At 45.2% G+C, this 15,468-nt stretch overlaps 2 protein-coding genes and 2 non-coding genes across 4 annotated transcripts; 3 read left to right on the top strand and 1 right to left on the bottom strand.

The window, feature by feature from the left end:
* The first annotated feature begins 93 nt into the window (after nt 1–93).
* Nucleotides 94–165, top strand: trnad-guc (transfer RNA aspartic acid (anticodon GUC)). The gene has a single exon. It is a non-coding gene; the product is annotated as a tRNA-Asp (tRNA).
* Nucleotides 166–383: 218 nt separating this feature from the next.
* trnad-guc (transfer RNA aspartic acid (anticodon GUC)) lies at nt 384–455 on the top strand. The gene has a single exon. It is a non-coding gene; the product is annotated as a tRNA-Asp (tRNA).
* A 166-nt stretch (nt 456–621) lies between these two features.
* On the top strand, nt 622–6,551 carry taf8 (TAF8 RNA polymerase II, TATA box binding protein (TBP)-associated factor). Its single transcript, XM_018733908.2, has 8 exons — nt 622–884; nt 2,988–3,147; nt 3,324–3,422; nt 3,728–3,790; nt 4,236–4,360; nt 4,591–4,738; nt 5,090–5,232; nt 5,763–6,551. Exons 1-8 carry the CDS (start codon nt 834–836, stop codon nt 5,901–5,903), a joined length of 930 nt encoding a protein of 309 aa, XP_018589424.1. The 5' UTR covers nt 622–833; the 3' UTR covers nt 5,904–6,551.
* A 2,389-nt stretch (nt 6,552–8,940) lies between these two features.
* LOC108923260 (heat shock 70 kDa protein) lies at nt 8,941–12,074 on the bottom strand. The gene is made up of 2 exons (XM_018733903.2): nt 12,010–12,074; nt 8,941–11,034 (listed from the first exon to the last, which is right to left on the bottom strand). The coding sequence occupies exon 2, from the start codon at nt 11,009–11,011 to the stop codon at nt 9,083–9,085; it is 1,929 nt and encodes a 642-aa protein (XP_018589419.2). The 5' UTR covers nt 11,012–11,034; nt 12,010–12,074; the 3' UTR covers nt 8,941–9,082.
* Nucleotides 12,075–15,468: the final 3,394 nt, after the last annotated feature.

The raw sequence follows: 15,468 nt of genomic DNA, 5'->3' as shown, positions 1-15,468 counted from the left end.
AGATAATCCTAACAGAGAAATAACTCGAAATTAAAATATCATGTCAATGATGATATTATGTAAACATCTAAAATGATAACAAAATACGTGTCCTCCTCGTTAGTATAGTGGTGAGTATCCCCGCCTGTCACGCGGGAGACCGGGGTTCGATTCCCCGACGGGGAGACGAAAGTTTTTTTTCTTTCAAAGGTTACTAAAAAGTTCTCAGTCAAAAATATTAAACAGGAAATTCTGACGTCGATGCCGACCGTCGCAAGAAGTCCCGCTCGCCACAACATTCCGCGGTACCAGAACCCGGTTCAATCCATCAGCCTCCATCTCCCAGACGCAAAGACTACAGACGAAAAGTGGAAAAGACCACAATGGAGCCCTTATATATCATCTCCTCGTTAGTATAGTGGTGAGTATCCCCGCCTGTCACGCGGGAGACCGGGGTTCGATTCCCCGACGGGGAGAAAGCAATTTTTTCTAAAAATGTCCGAAAAAAATTGACTACACATAAGAGAAGCAGGCAGAGATACAGCGATACGCTTTCAGCAAGACAATCATTGCTCTTTCGAAGTGTATCGATGTTTAGCTGCTATGACCCTTTAACGCGACGGATATGACGTAGCGGAAGTGTCCCAGAATCCCTCCGCACACACGTATGGCGACTAGGGGCGGATCGTAGCTAAGTTCCTCTAAAACGCCGCATTATGAGCATTCGCTCGGCTCGCGTGTGTCCGTGTGTCTTGTTGGAGTGCGAAGCGACGGCCGTGCGGAGGCTCTGAGGCGTTTCCACGGGTTCCGGACGCCTGTGTGTCTGTGTCTGTGGTGGAAGCGGACTGGGTAACATGGCGGACCCCGCTTCTGTGGGGAGCGGCTCGCTGAGCGCCTCGGGGACGGTAAGAGCGCGCGCACACACACACAACGCAGAGTAGACGCAACTCTGTAAAGTGACTACAGAATACTCGGTATTACTGTACACTGCCTGACAGAATACACAGTACACACACACACACACACACACACTCACTCGAGTACTCACAAGAATATTGAATATACGCACACACATCTACTACAGTACACACATGACAGTACTGAACACACAGAATACACATTATATAATATACGGTACACACAACACACGCGACGCAGGCCATCACACTGCTTACAGCAAGTAGTAAACACTGCAACACTTAGTGACACTTCTCTTCTAGACCCCTCGACATCACTACTCAGTGTTCACTATTATTACTCATTGTACTTGTATTTATTTGTACCTGCCCTAGTTATGCTTAATATTCGTACTGCCTCATTTATCAGCACATGATCCTCGTCTGAACACGTGTTTTTTCTTGTCTGTTCATGTTTCATCATGAGCCTCATCACAACAGCATTTCGATGCCCAGCGTAAGTGTGCAAATGACAGACAACTCTGACAGCACAGTACACACAACGCAGTACTGAGTACACGCACACAAACGACAGCACACACGCGCTCTTTACACCTCTACATCACATGCAGCAGCACTTGACTACAGGTATCGTACCGCTGGAGGAAGGTTGTTCTCCGTGCGCCGCTTCGCCAGGTCCTGACCTTAAATATGGCCCATCTTAAAGGATTGCTGTGCGTAAGTTTGCGTTCTTGCACCTGCGCTGCTGTTCGGACTGTGGCGTGAAGGTGCACGGCGCTGTTTGTGAAAATGCTTACTTTGTTTGTTTTTTTTTTTTTTTTTTTACAAACAGGGCTTAAGTGCAGGAGAACCTACCCCGTTTCCAGAGGTGCTCAGTGTGTGTAAAAGGAGATAAAGGGTCTTGATCTAGTTACCCCCAGGTGCTGCCACTTTTCCAGGATGTTTACAGCATTTCTCTCATGCCTGCGACTCGTAAAATATAGTCAGATTCACACTGCGAATGTGAGGTTTTGTCAGCGTCCTTGTTATGATTTTGCTTTTGTGCAAAGTGACTTACGGCGTTACATTACAATAAAGTGACGATGAGGTGATGACAGTCTGGGGTGGAAAAAAAAAAAAAAAAAGACCAACCTGTGCCAGTTTTGACAAACTGTTTATCCGTTTATACTGCTGGAGAGCTGTGATTAAACATGTAATTGTAGAACAGAGTTGTAGAAAGTTTCACAATTAATATGCCTCTTGAACAAGAGAAGTTTTTGGTTTAGCAGCAGCAGTATACAGATACTGATTTTTTTTTTTAAATTTTTATTTTTAAATTAAATGTTTTCATTTGGGCGAATGACCTTTCGTTTTTTGCTTTATTCTCGAAGGCCGAACCCTTATTTATGTAGTCAAATGTACGTTTTGCATTTTTTTTCTAGTTCTCAGTTTTATAGTAAAACCAGGTAGTCATTTTTCCCCACTTTTTCATTGGCACATCATTACCCTCACACTGGAATCTGCAGTCTGGCCTTGTGTAGCTTGTAGACCCTAAAGGGTGCACTGACTCTTCAGCCTGTTCCTGATGTGGAGGGCAAGCTATGTACTTTGTTGCAGCTAACTAAATATTTTGTTGTTGAGCCATGATGGTCTGGTATTGTAAATAAACCACTGCCTGTCCTGATGACTGTTGGTCTAGCTGGACTCAGTTCATACATCAGAGTGTGACTGAGAGCTTAGCTGACAAACTGGAGTCTTTTGTACTGTTTACCTGGTATATTTGCTTATTTTATTGGAATGGCAGATGTGTTTTTCTATTAATTAAAACTGTATTTGAGCTTTTAATGCTGCTAGTGGCTTCAAAAAAACTGCTTGAATCAGAGTAACTTGGAACTTGATCAGTTTTCCTTCTGCATGAGTATTTTTTACTTGAGTAAAAAATTCACTGTTATTCACGGCCTTTCTCACAATATCTATCTACATTCTTATATTCTTGGCATTTGAAAGAAACATTCCTTTTGCTTGTGTTGTTTTTGACTGCTCTGCCCACTTCTTACTGTACATTTCCAAGTAATTAAGTGCATAGGTCACAGTGTTTGTGTTTTCCCTCAGCGCTCGGGTAGTGGTAAGACCACCACTAGCCCCGCAGAGAACTACTACCTTGCTCGTCGGCGCACCCTGCAGGTGGTGGTCAGTTCGCTGCTGACAGAATGCGGGTTCGAGAGTGCGGAAAAGGCGGCCGTCGAGTCTCTCACAGAGATGATACAGAGCTGTGAGTAACCACTCTGCATACCCAGCGTGCCCAGTTTGTTTGCCATGACCACAAGTGAAACCCCAGATCTAGTGGACAAGTAGAAAATGTGGAAAACAGTAAAGTGAGTTTGGGAGCATCCATCTGCTCCTAGATACGGATCGCGCTTTATTTATGGGGAAGCTGTTTTTTTGCAGACATCTCCGAGGTGGGGCGTTCAGCTAAGTCGTACTGCGAACATACGGCCCGGAGCACTCCCACGCTGTCTGACGTAGTGGTCACACTCATTGAGATGGGTAAGACACTGGGCGAAAATGCAAAGCCGCCCTGATGCTGAGCTGATTCTTTTTTTGGGGAGAATTGTGCTTCTCCTTCCTTTTGTACACTCACTGATTGAAGATTAGAATAGTAAAGTGAAGTTTGCTCACCTCCTGCCAGTGCACAGCAGAGGGAAATAGTCGGGGACTAAACGTCTGCTCTAACATGATGGCAGGTGGAGCCTTGCGTGTGTTTATGATTGAAATCTGACTGTGAGGTACTACGAGATCGACAGAGTCTGCCTGTGTTCCTAACACACGCCATTGAACATCGTCTGCTGCAGGTTTCAACGTGGACACCCTACCCACGTACGCAAAGAGATCACAGAGGATGGTTATCACCGCTCGTGAGTGTGTTCTCAGATTTGTGGCGATTTCATATGCTCTGCCTTTCGCTTCTGCAGCTGTCAGTATAACATTCGCAGCAAAGACTTCTCACTTTTTCTAATTTAGTCTCTGATTCCAATGCAGTTTTGCACCCATCTGGAAGTTTACCCTGGCTTACTGAAATTGTATGAATATGTGTGCTGGCCTCTATCTTAATGGATATGAGGGTGCGTTTTTTTTTCTATTCTCTAATTTTTCAGTCACATCTGCTAAGTTAATTTATGTAAATTGGTTTTTGTGTTCAGTGCACAAGAATATAGGTTAATTTTAACATTCAGCTGAATAACTTGGTAGTTTTTGGTATCAAATTTTCCAGCAGTGCAGAATTCCGAGGTGTGGAAATGCAGCATGTTGCTGTGGTGCATCCAGCCCAGTGCTCAGCACCTTCCCTCCCTGTTTTTACAGCCCCGGTGACCAATTCCCCTGTGGTGCCCAAAGCCCTCGCTGCAGGACAGAAGCGTGTGCACCCCCCTTATATCCCCAGCCACCTCCCGGATTTTCCAGACCCCCACACCTATATAAAAACCCCGGTGAGATGGCGATGTCAACAGCAATTGGAACTGTAACGTAACACTACTAAGCCTGCACGTGCTCACAGTTGATCCTTGCCATTGTTTTCATTGTAACCTTGGTTTCTAAACAAGTGCCTCATGCCACAATGATGCCTTCATGTCATTGTTTGGGCAGTCAAGGCAGTTATCTGGTTGAAGTGAGCCTTGGGGTTCGTGACCATAAATCCCCCTTGCTGTTTGCTCTCAAGACGTTTCGGGAGCCGGTGTCAGACTACCAAGTGCTGCGGGAGAAGGCGGCCTCCCAGCGGCGGGATGTGGAACGAGCCCTCACGCGGTTCATGGCCAAAACAGGCGAGACGCAGAGCCTCTTTAAGGATGACATCACTGCCTTCCCTCGTAAGTGTTTTGCCTGTCTCTCTGCCCATGTTCAGTCATTGCCCCTTCTCCACACCGCTGCGGTGCCTTAAACATGCTGAACGGCCCCAGCGCAGGTGTCTGTGTACATGACCTGTATGGATGGAACATCTGAACGTCACATCAACACGACGTCATGAGCGGTCTGAGGTCAGCAGAATGAAATGGCTTTAGGTTGAGAGATGGTGAGAGTTTTGTGACGGACTTCAGAGCTCTGCAGGCCACAAGTACCTAATTTAATTTTGAAACCAACAGGACTAAAAATGGCTGCAGTTCTCATGGGTAATTTAAAATGTGACCTAATAAGTGCTGTGTTTGCGATTATGCTGCTAGTAATTGCGGCACGGCCGAGCTCGATCCCTTACCTGAATGCCCTGCTGCCCTCTGAGCTGGAGCTGCAGACGTTGGAGGAAACGGACTCCTCGGAGCAGGATGACCAGACAGACAATGAAAATGCCCCCAGCAACACTGTAACTGTGAGCCGTCTGCTGCCGTACTCTTACCGCATGCTGCTTCTAGAACCTCCGTCTGTGCTTAGCGCTTCAACATATGAATTGTCTACATGAATAACATGTAATTTCATTTTACAACGGTGTCATGGCATGTTGAGGTAGGGATTTACTTCTTGGCATCTGAACTATTTTTTCATTCATTGCTGCAGGTGTACTTTTGCATTTATTTGCAAGAACTGCATTGATGCAATGTTTTGGGATCACGCTACATATTTTCACATTTTGCTGCCTAGTTTTAACCGTTGGAATGTGCAAGTATTTGATGCATACCCATAAATGTAATATAAATACAAGACCCCTGACCACAACAACATATAAAAATTGTACAAGCCTTGTTCTCAAGCAGTAGCGAATCATCAGGGCTCTGCTTCTTTTGTGAAATTATATATATTTTTCATTGTTACGTATTTGGAATATGATTTGAAACTGCAATCTGTAGATGTGTCACAGGTCTCTTGGTTTAGCTGATCTGATTTCTTTACCCCTCCCTTCAGGACGAAGCAGGAGCTGACAAGGAGAACTCGGTACTGCCACCAGGTGGTGTGGTACCTGCAGTGAAACCCAGCGAGGAGACCGTGATCGACAACCCGTACCTCCGTCCAGTTAAGAAGCCCAAAGTGAGACGGAAGAAGTGACAACTGCTTATGGCAGGCGGACTGGGGTGGTGTGTCCTCCACGAAGCTTTTACAGCAAGACGAGTGGAACACAGAGCATTGATCTCAAAGAGATCTGGACTTGCGATAATATCAGGGGTCGGGGGCTGGGCTGGGCCGGGCCGGGCCGGGCCGGGCAGGGGAAAAAGCCTACTCTACTTTGTACGTTACATCTGCTGGTAAACACAGGAATCATGTGAATGCTGTGGGAGCCAACAGGAGTTTACATGTGTGGGTTTTTTTTTTTTTTTAAACAGGTCTTTCTATCATTAGTGTGTTGCTTAAAATATAAGCGAGTTGGATTAAATGTTCTGTAGCTACTTTTTTGGTCCATGATTTTAACATTTTTCTTTCATCAGCAGAAAAACTTTTATTTTTATAAGCTTTATTTTGTATATGGCTTAAGCATCCAGTCCTAACTCAAATGGCACGGTATTTCTTTGTACAGCTGTTTGTGCCTACGCACAGTGATAAATTGAGCCCAAGCTGAGGTGAAATGAGTCACATTTCAACATTTATTACAGAACATAAATTACCATTAATCTTAAATGTAAAAAAAATCTGACCAGCTGGACCATTTAGAGATGGAATTCTAACGTTTAATAAACTACAGAACTGCTGCCAAACACATTTGTATACCTATCCTTTATTTTTTTTTTTTTTTTACAGCCAGATTATGAAGAATATATACAGAAAAACAGGGATGCATTTTTCCATTTCTTGTTGCATTAACTGGTTCTACAGCAGCATCTTTTAGGGAATGCTGTTTTCTAGTTTGTAACATTTCTTATAAAATCAAACATAAAACATCCACACAGGTAAGTGGGGAAAGAAAGTGTTAATTTGACACAGTGCTTCCCTGTCCTTCCCCAGTGTGTGTTCATATGTACTATAAGCTCAGGTACGCCACCATGTTCTTTTCTGTTCGGAATTCCTTGTCACAGGTGAGCTTCCAATGAGAAATGCGCATGTCCAGCAAATGAGTAATGTACTAATGCAGACTTGTTGTGAATACCCTGCTTGCCATTATTCCATTCCATCTTTCAGGACATGTGGTACTGAGCTCTGGAAATTCTCACATTAAAGCAGTTAGTGTGGTGTATTTAATGGTATTCCATACTTGCACACTTGATTTTGATTTAATGTGCAAACCACCTGAGAATTCCAGTGCCCAGACTGAATCCATCACACAAGTTGTTGAAAACAGTGCAGCGGCTGCAGCACACGCCCCCATCCTCTGAGTCCGTCTCTCCAGCTGTGGCACGCGACCCCAATCCGGGGATCCAAACCTCATGGGCCACAACACCTTCCCGGAGTGGGGATGGTCATGGCTGTATGATCCCGGACTGCAGAAGGCAAAGCGGAGCAACAGCCGTTAACCAGCCACAACAAGCGCATCTGATTTCTGAGCTTCCTAATGATGCTTTTCAAATAATCCTTTAAAATTAATGCACAGATTGCTGGCAAAACACGGTTAATTTGTTCCAAGAAATTATCCCATTATGTGAATTCCCATTGCAAAGTGGTCAAATTACTATTTCTTATGGTTCCCAGATTAAAAATTTCACTTAAAATCATGTAAAAAGCACTTTCATGCATGACTGTAACACCTACATAATTTTTGTTACAAATATATTTAAAGCCTTTATTTCATTCATTCATTCATTCATTCACTTGTTGTAAGTGCTTGTCCTGTGCAAGGTTGGAGTTGCCCAGAAGTGACAGGTGTGAGACAGGCTCCAAAGTGGCAATGTGGCAGTTTGGCTCACAGGTTTATGGTAGAGAGAAAGTTCATAGCTCCACTGCTTATATCTTTCACTCGGCAGGGCGCACAGGTACCATAGCAATGGAGGCATTGTGTAGTATCGCCAACCATCTACATGGTCATTTGACCACAGATTAAGACTGTACTCTTGCTAATGTCAGGATAGTCGTGTCCTCAAAGCTGTTTACATGACTCAAATGAGTCAATACATTTTTAGTTTATTTCTACAAGGATTCAATGAACCCAGGTACAAATCTCCACGCCTGCTGTCATCCCCCTGAGCAAGGCTGAAACTTTCATTTGTGGTTTATGCAACATCACTAAAACTGGCTGCAGTGATGAGTACTGTTTGCAGAATTTCTTGTCTTTGTTGATGAGCTACCACTATGAAATCTGTTCCACTTAGGGTTCAGGCTGTATAACTGGGTCCATCAGTTTAAGTACACACACACACACACACACATTTTCAGAACCACTTGTCTCATACGGGGTCACGGGGAACCGGTTTAAGTATCTCAATTCATTTTGGAGAAAAGGATTTCAGCACCTGCTTATTCAGTATGGCAGTACTATTGTCAATGGTCTCAGTTTTTATGTACCTTTATCACTGGTTGTGATTGCTTCAGATTATCAGTGGGGGAGGAAGCAATTGTTTTTTTCTAAGGAATCTGATGAAAACTGAAGGAATGTAAGATGTTGAAAGAAGAAAATCTGTTGTGGACAAACGCTGACTGAGTAGCAGGCTAAACTGCCACTGTACTGAACAGCAACTGAGGAAGAAAGTATTTTCAACTGCTGTAGCTTTTTTTTTTTGTACAGAACCTCTATAAGGGTTCCCTGTTTATGTAATGACCTCACATCTAATTTAAACCTTTAATGCACTTAAAGAGCCAAAATAAGGTTTGATGTAAGAAACAAGACCTTTCCATGAGCACATCTCCCCTGCAACTAAATATAATAGAAGTGGCTTTAGAATTAACTATTAAACAGCAAGTTCTTTAGTTTGCCCCCTTATTGTTCAACAAGAGCACAAATTAGTGTAGCTTAAGGTCTTTATCCAGTTATCTGAGTGTTAGGGTTCTCCTTGTCCTCTAAAGAGAATGAGCCAAGCTAGAACGCAGCAGGAAAGAATACAGGGTTTTAGACTCTGGTGTCTGATTGTGAACCATTTCCCTTCCTACCTTCTCCTTGTAATGAAGAAAAAAGGAAAAACCTCTGACCTTTTAAGGCATGTAGGTGTAGGAAAGAAGGCAGTTACACATGAGTAATTTTATTGTCCAAAAAAAAAAACCTCACCTTTAAAGTTTTCACAACTATACACTTTTCAAGCATGCCCATTTGTGAAATATATATATTATACATATAAATAAAAAAATTCAATTGCTGACACTCTCTCCTAATCCACCTCTTCAATGGTGGGTCCCTGAGAGCTGGACCCAGCTGTGGATCGCGCTTGGTTTCCACAGCTTCTGCCTGGCATCCCTCCCTGGTACAGCTTGGAGATGATGGGGCTGCACACTTTCTCCAGCTCCTTCAGCTGATGTTCATATTCCTCTTTGTCAGCCAGCTGGTTGTTCTCAAGCCAGGAGATGGCCTCACTGCACTTTTGAAGGACCTTTTTCTTGTCATCTTCGCTGATCTTGCCTTTGAGGTTCTCATCCTCTACGCTGCTCTTCATATTGAAGGCGTATGATTCCAGAGAATTCTTGGCCGCAATCTTCTCTCTCTGGAGGTCATCATTGGCCTTGTATTTTTCGGCTTCCTGCACCATCCTCTCAATATCCTCCTTGCTGAGGCGGCCCTTGTCGTTGGTGATGGTGATCTTGTTCTCTTTACCGGTACTCTTGTCCACTGCAGAAACATTCAGGATCCCATTTGCATCAATGTCGAAGGTCACTTCGATTTGGGGGACTCCTCGCGGGGCAGGAGGGATGCCAGTGAGTTCAAACTTGCCCAGCAAGTTGTTGTCCTTGGTCATGGCTCTTTCGCCTTCATATACCTGGATCAAGACTCCTGGCTGGTTGTCTGAGTACGTAGTGAATGTCTGGGTTTGTTTGGTGGGGATGGTGGTGTTGCGTTTGATGAGAGGAGTCATGACTCCACCTGCTGTCTCAATACCCAGAGACAGAGGTGCCACATCCAGCAGCAGCAGGTCCTGGATGTTCTCAGAGGTGTCACCCATGAGGATGGCTGCCTGTACAGCTGCCCCATATGCCACCGCTTCATCTGGATTGATGCTCTTGTTCAGCTCCCTGCCGTTGAAGAAATCCTGCAGCAGCTTCTGGATCTTAGGGATTCGGGTGGAGCCTCCAACCAGCACGATATCATGGATCTGCGACTTGTCCATTTTGGCATCTCTCAGGGCTTTCTCCACTGGGTCCAGGGTTCCTCTGAAAAGGTCCGAATTCAGTTCTTCAAAGCGTGCCCTTGTGATGGATGTGTAGAAGTCAATGCCTTCATACAGAGAGTCAATTTCAATGCTGGCCTGCGAGCTCGAGGACAGGGTTCTCTTGGCCCGTTCGCATGCCGTATGCAGCCTCCTCAGCGCCCTCTTGTTTTGGCTGATGTCTTTCTTGTATTTCCTCTTGAACTCCTCCACAAAGTGATTGACCATGCGATTGTCAAAGTCCTCCCCACCCAGGTGAGTGTCCCCTGCCGTGGCCTTCACCTCGAAGATGCCATCCTCAATGGTCAGGATGGACACATCAAAGGTACCACCCCCCAAGTCGAAGATCAAGACATTGCGCTCACCCTTCTTGCCCTTGTCGAGACCATAAGCAATAGCAGCTGCTGTGGGTTCATTGATGATCCTGAGCACATTCAGCCCAGCAATCACTCCAGCATCTTTAGTGGCCTGGCGCTGCGAGTCATTGAAGTAGGCGGGCACCGTGATGACTGCATTGGACACCTTCTGTCCCAGGTACGCCTCAGCAATCTCCTTCATTTTTACCAGCACCATGGAGGAGATTTCTTCCGGGTAAAATGCTTTGGTCTCTCCTTTGTACTCTACCTGAACTTTGGGTTTTCCTCCATCACTGATCACCCTGAAGGGCCAGTGCTTCATGTCAGACTGCACCACGGGGTCCTCAAACTTCCTGCCGATCAGCCGCTTGGCATCAAAAATGGTGTTGTTGGGGTTCATGGCCACCTGGTTCTTGGCAGCATCTCCAATGAGCCTCTCTGTGTCTGTGAAGGCCACGTAACTTGGAGTTGTTCTATTGCCCTGGTCATTAGCGATGATTTCCACCTTTCCATGCTGAAACACCCCCACACAGGAGTAGGTGGTGCCCAGATCAATGCCAATTGATAGGCCTTTGGCTGACATCTTTTCTCTGGTCCCTATAGATCCTGAAATAAAAATGGAACAATTGTATATGCTTACTTTAAGTCAGTTAGACCAGTATGTCTTAGATACAATCTGCTGTGACATCATGTCACGCACTTTTTTTTTAATGTAACACTAATCAGTGTAGTGAAGTGGGGGTGCGGTGGCGCAGTGGGTTGGACCGCAGTCCTGCTGTCTGGTGGGTCTGGGGTTCGAGTCCCACTTGGGGTGCCTTGCGATGGACTGGCGTCCCGTCCTGGGTGTGTCCCCTCCCCCTCCGGCCTTACGCCCTGTGTTGCCGGGTAGGCTCCGGTTCCCCGTGACCCCGTAAGGGACAAGCGGTTCTGAAAATGTGTGTGTGTGTGTAATCAGTGTAGTCAAAATATCCTGACTCAGAGGTCACTTATGCATCAATTTCATAGTATTACAGGAATTCAGCAGTAATAACTTCCACACTTTAAGATAGTCTGATGACTTTCCAAGCCCAGAGACCCCATTTAGCACATAGACAGCTCCAGTGTACAGTGATGCAGCAATACACAGTAGGTGTTAGGGTTCCAACCCCTGAGCTGAGCACAGCTGATAATCACTAACCATCCCCCCAGCTCCTTGTCTGATTATCCCTATTTAAAATTTCTTGATCAGTCTTTCCAGCTTTATCCAGTTTCCCTCACTACTTTTTTCCCCGTCATCATGCTGTATTTATGCCGTATTAGCGCATCGTTTAATAAACATCTACACTCAGTAGACACAACATGAACATACCTAGCTAGCGCTTCAGCGACAGGACTGATTGATTCACACTGCTAATCACTAAAGCGCAAACATTTTCTAGATAGAGGCAACATTTCCTGAAGGAACACCTTAATTTAAATTATTGCTCTTTAACCATGAAAATATCAAATAATCCAGGCCATGTCATCTGAGGAAGAACAACCAACTGGAGCATCCTCGCGTAGCGCGTTCGAGAGAAAAGTTCCGCTGACTCGGTTACTCACCGCACTCGGTCGGTCGCAGCGCTGAAGTTTTTCCCTCAGTATTCGCGCTCCTACAGTGGCTTCCGAAGCTGCGACGACTCAGACGGGCCGCTTATATGCAGCTCGCGCTGTTTCCAGAACGCTCCAGTCCCGCTAACCAATGAGAGCCTTCGCCACAGGTGACGCGAGCCTGCCGAACCCTCCCGACTCTTCGAGAACGACAACTTCTCGCGCACCGACGCCTGATTGGCCAGAGGGGAGTGGTTGCGTACAGCACTGATGACGTAATCACCACCGAAGTTACCCGAGTGCTGGGAACGTTCGAGCAATTTCTGGGTGTTTCTACAGCAAAGGCGATGCTGCTGCTTTAAGTTCTATTAAAATTATGTCAAAGATTAGGTATGTGGGTACAGACTGGTAAATCTGATGTGTTTCTTGAGCATTAAGGATGAATTGTTCATCTCTAATTATAATTTCTAAGAACTGTAGACACTTTCACAATATATATCTTCTAAGGCTATGAGCTTTTATAATATACAGCACGGTACGTAAACTGACGTATGTATTTAAAAATTATTTGGCATGTATCGGCTGGAAGATCATTTATGAATAAAATCTAATTAGCATTTAAATGTGTGTAGCCCACCCACTCGATTCTGATGTTTTTTTTTCTTTATATTACTAGCATGGGAGGTGAATCGGTGGTGTCCACAACACAACTTTGGGATGCGTGTACTGTTGCTCCCCCAATTGCGGGGTATGGCTCTCGCTAGGGTGAGGAGAGGCCCAGTTAGCGTCGTGCAGCTAACTGTTATACTACAGTCGTACAAACCTCCCATGCTTTACACACAGCAACCTCAGCTCCTCCTTCCTTTCCCCAAAAAAAAACATTCACACCTACACAGGGACTGTCACAACATTCAGGTGAAATAAACCCAACAAACATTTAATATAAAACGACCATACAAATAAACATAATAATTCACACCACCAAAGAAAACGAACACGTTTTTTCCCTTTTGTGACTCAGTCTCTGGTACTGGCGTCGTCTCGTTGGCGCGCTTTAGTCTGGAGCTCCTTGTCCACCACCGAGGGAAATTCCCGCCGTTACTCACGGTTTTCGTGCGATGCAGGAAACAGACAGCGACCTGTCCTCACATCCACCCTCTCTCCAGTGAGGATGGAGCGATGATGGCGAATCCTGGCGACTCTCTCTCCGGGTCCAGTCGCGCTGGCCAAACCCTGATCTAACACTCCCCAACTCCGAAAAAAAACTCAGTCAACGCGGTGTCTCCCACTGTCTAACTCGACAGAAACAAGTCTCTCTACTCATCATTTGTGATAATTACAACAATCTTTATTCAATAAATAAATTAATCCTAAAAACTGCCGTGCCAATAATAAAATCTAAAATAAAACATTAAAAATCAATAAGACCAGCTAATATAAAGACCGCACGGCAGAAGTTTTGAAACACTAAAAACATACCCCAAGGCTTAAAACCATACATAATAAATAATTAAAAGGAACTTACTCTGTAACATTAACCGCTCAAGAGGGGTGGTCCCCTGGCCTGTTCCCAGGGTGTTACTGTACACCTTACCTACCGTTTTTAGTTGTTTCCCTTTTCGCAACACGTTTTCCGTATTAATGTTTTAGGGGGATAGCGGATAGGTGAATAATAAAATACATATGCAGAACTAGAAAATAACATGCACCCACACAACAACCTAATCTACACTACACTAAAATAAACATGGTGAATAAATAAATAATAAATAAATGATTAAGACAAACACACCATACACATAGTCATTTATAAGTGACTATTTAAAAGTGCAACAAGTGCTATAAATTTTTAAAATTGTACAAATTAAATAAAATGTGCCATAAAGGATTAGAAACCCTACACCTAACATAAAACACATAACACACCACAAAACACAACACTTACATTCACCAAAAATAGGGGTTGCAGTATTTTGTAAGTGTGAAAGGACGCGTGTTACTTATCTAAGGATGGAGGATCTGCCACAGACCTGTGGGGTTACAGCCAAAAGAGGCCCTTCCACCTCTCTTTGGCTTCTAAGTAACCCCATTGAGTGACATCTTTCTCCATCCTAAGCGTTAGGTTGGCCTGGATTTTATGATACACGCCCTGGACACCCAAGTCTACCCTTGTTTGGACCAGCTGGGTTCTTGCGTTCCAAAGCATTTGCTTGGCCACACCAATCACCAGCCACGTCCAGACGGCTCCTGCCTTCTGAGCACCAGGGTTCCATCCCTTCAAGACTCTGCCGTGTGTCAAAACCATCTGCAGATCAATCTTCCGGCACAGGCGAGTCATCAAACGCCAGACCTCCCGCTCCTGTCTGCAGTCTCAAAAAGCATGTGCTAGAGTTTCACTCTCGCCGCACTGGAGTCATAGGCAGAGTGGGTGGCTGGTCAATTTATGCCTGTACAGGATTACTTTGACCGGAAACTTACTTTGTAGACAATGCCATTTCAAATCTTGCAGATGGTGGTCAAGCTCCTTTGGCCGAATCCTAGCCCAAGTGCCCTCCTCAAGCCCCAGAAGAACTTGAGTTCCTCTCCTCTTGACCAAGGCCGTATACAAGGCCCTGTGCTTAAGGAGGGTCTCTGCCTCGACCCCGGCTGCTGTGGTTTTACTCCACTTTACAATGTGGCTGTAATGAGCGGGCCGTGTCTCGGCATTTGGCCCAGTGTTGGACCAGGACTTCACCAACTGGCGCATCGGATGGGCCAACCAAAGACGCACAAAGTACTTGTAGCGCTGCTGTCTTACAGCACCTAGGTGATGCAAGAGAATGTGGGTTCGATCCCTGCTTAGTCTGTGTGGAGTTTGCATGTTCTTCCCGTGTCTGTGTGGGTTTCCTCCAGGTGCTCCGGTTTCCTCCCACAGTCCAAAGACATGCTGTTCAGATTCCCCCATAGTGTGTGAGTGTCACAGAGAGAGTATGTTTCACTGATGTATGGATGAGTGACCCATTGTAAGTAGTGTGTCTAGTGCTGTAGTCACCTTGGTGAATAGGGTGTGTGGGCTAGTAACACTACATAGTACCCGATGTAAGTCGCTTTGGAAAAAAGCATCTGCTAAGTGAATAAATGTAATGTAAATGTAAATGGTTTTGGATGCTCAGTTGGAGCTGCCAGTCGGTTACATAACTGGGAGAGGAAGAGACAATCCAATTTAAGAGGAATGTCAGGCACATCCCTCCCTCCCTCCTCCTTCGGAAGGTACATGACCTCCCTCCTCACATACTCATGCCTGCCCCCCCAGACGAGATCGAAAACATCTTTCGTGAGGCCTTTCCACATCGTGCGGGGCAAGGGGTACACCTGCACAAGGTAGAGCAATGTAGGGAGGATGTCTACCTTCAGTACCAATGTTTTCCCTATTAAGGAGAGGGACCTTGTCCTCCACAAACCTATTTTCCATCTGGTTTTGGTCAAGCGTTC

The sequence above is a fragment of the Scleropages formosus genome, chromosome 2, assembly GCF_900964775.1.
Source record: "Scleropages formosus chromosome 2, fSclFor1.1, whole genome shotgun sequence".
NCBI classification, from domain to species: Eukaryota; Metazoa; Chordata; class Actinopteri; order Osteoglossiformes; family Osteoglossidae; genus Scleropages; species Scleropages formosus.
This window is presented reverse-complemented; position numbering and strand designations above follow the sequence as displayed.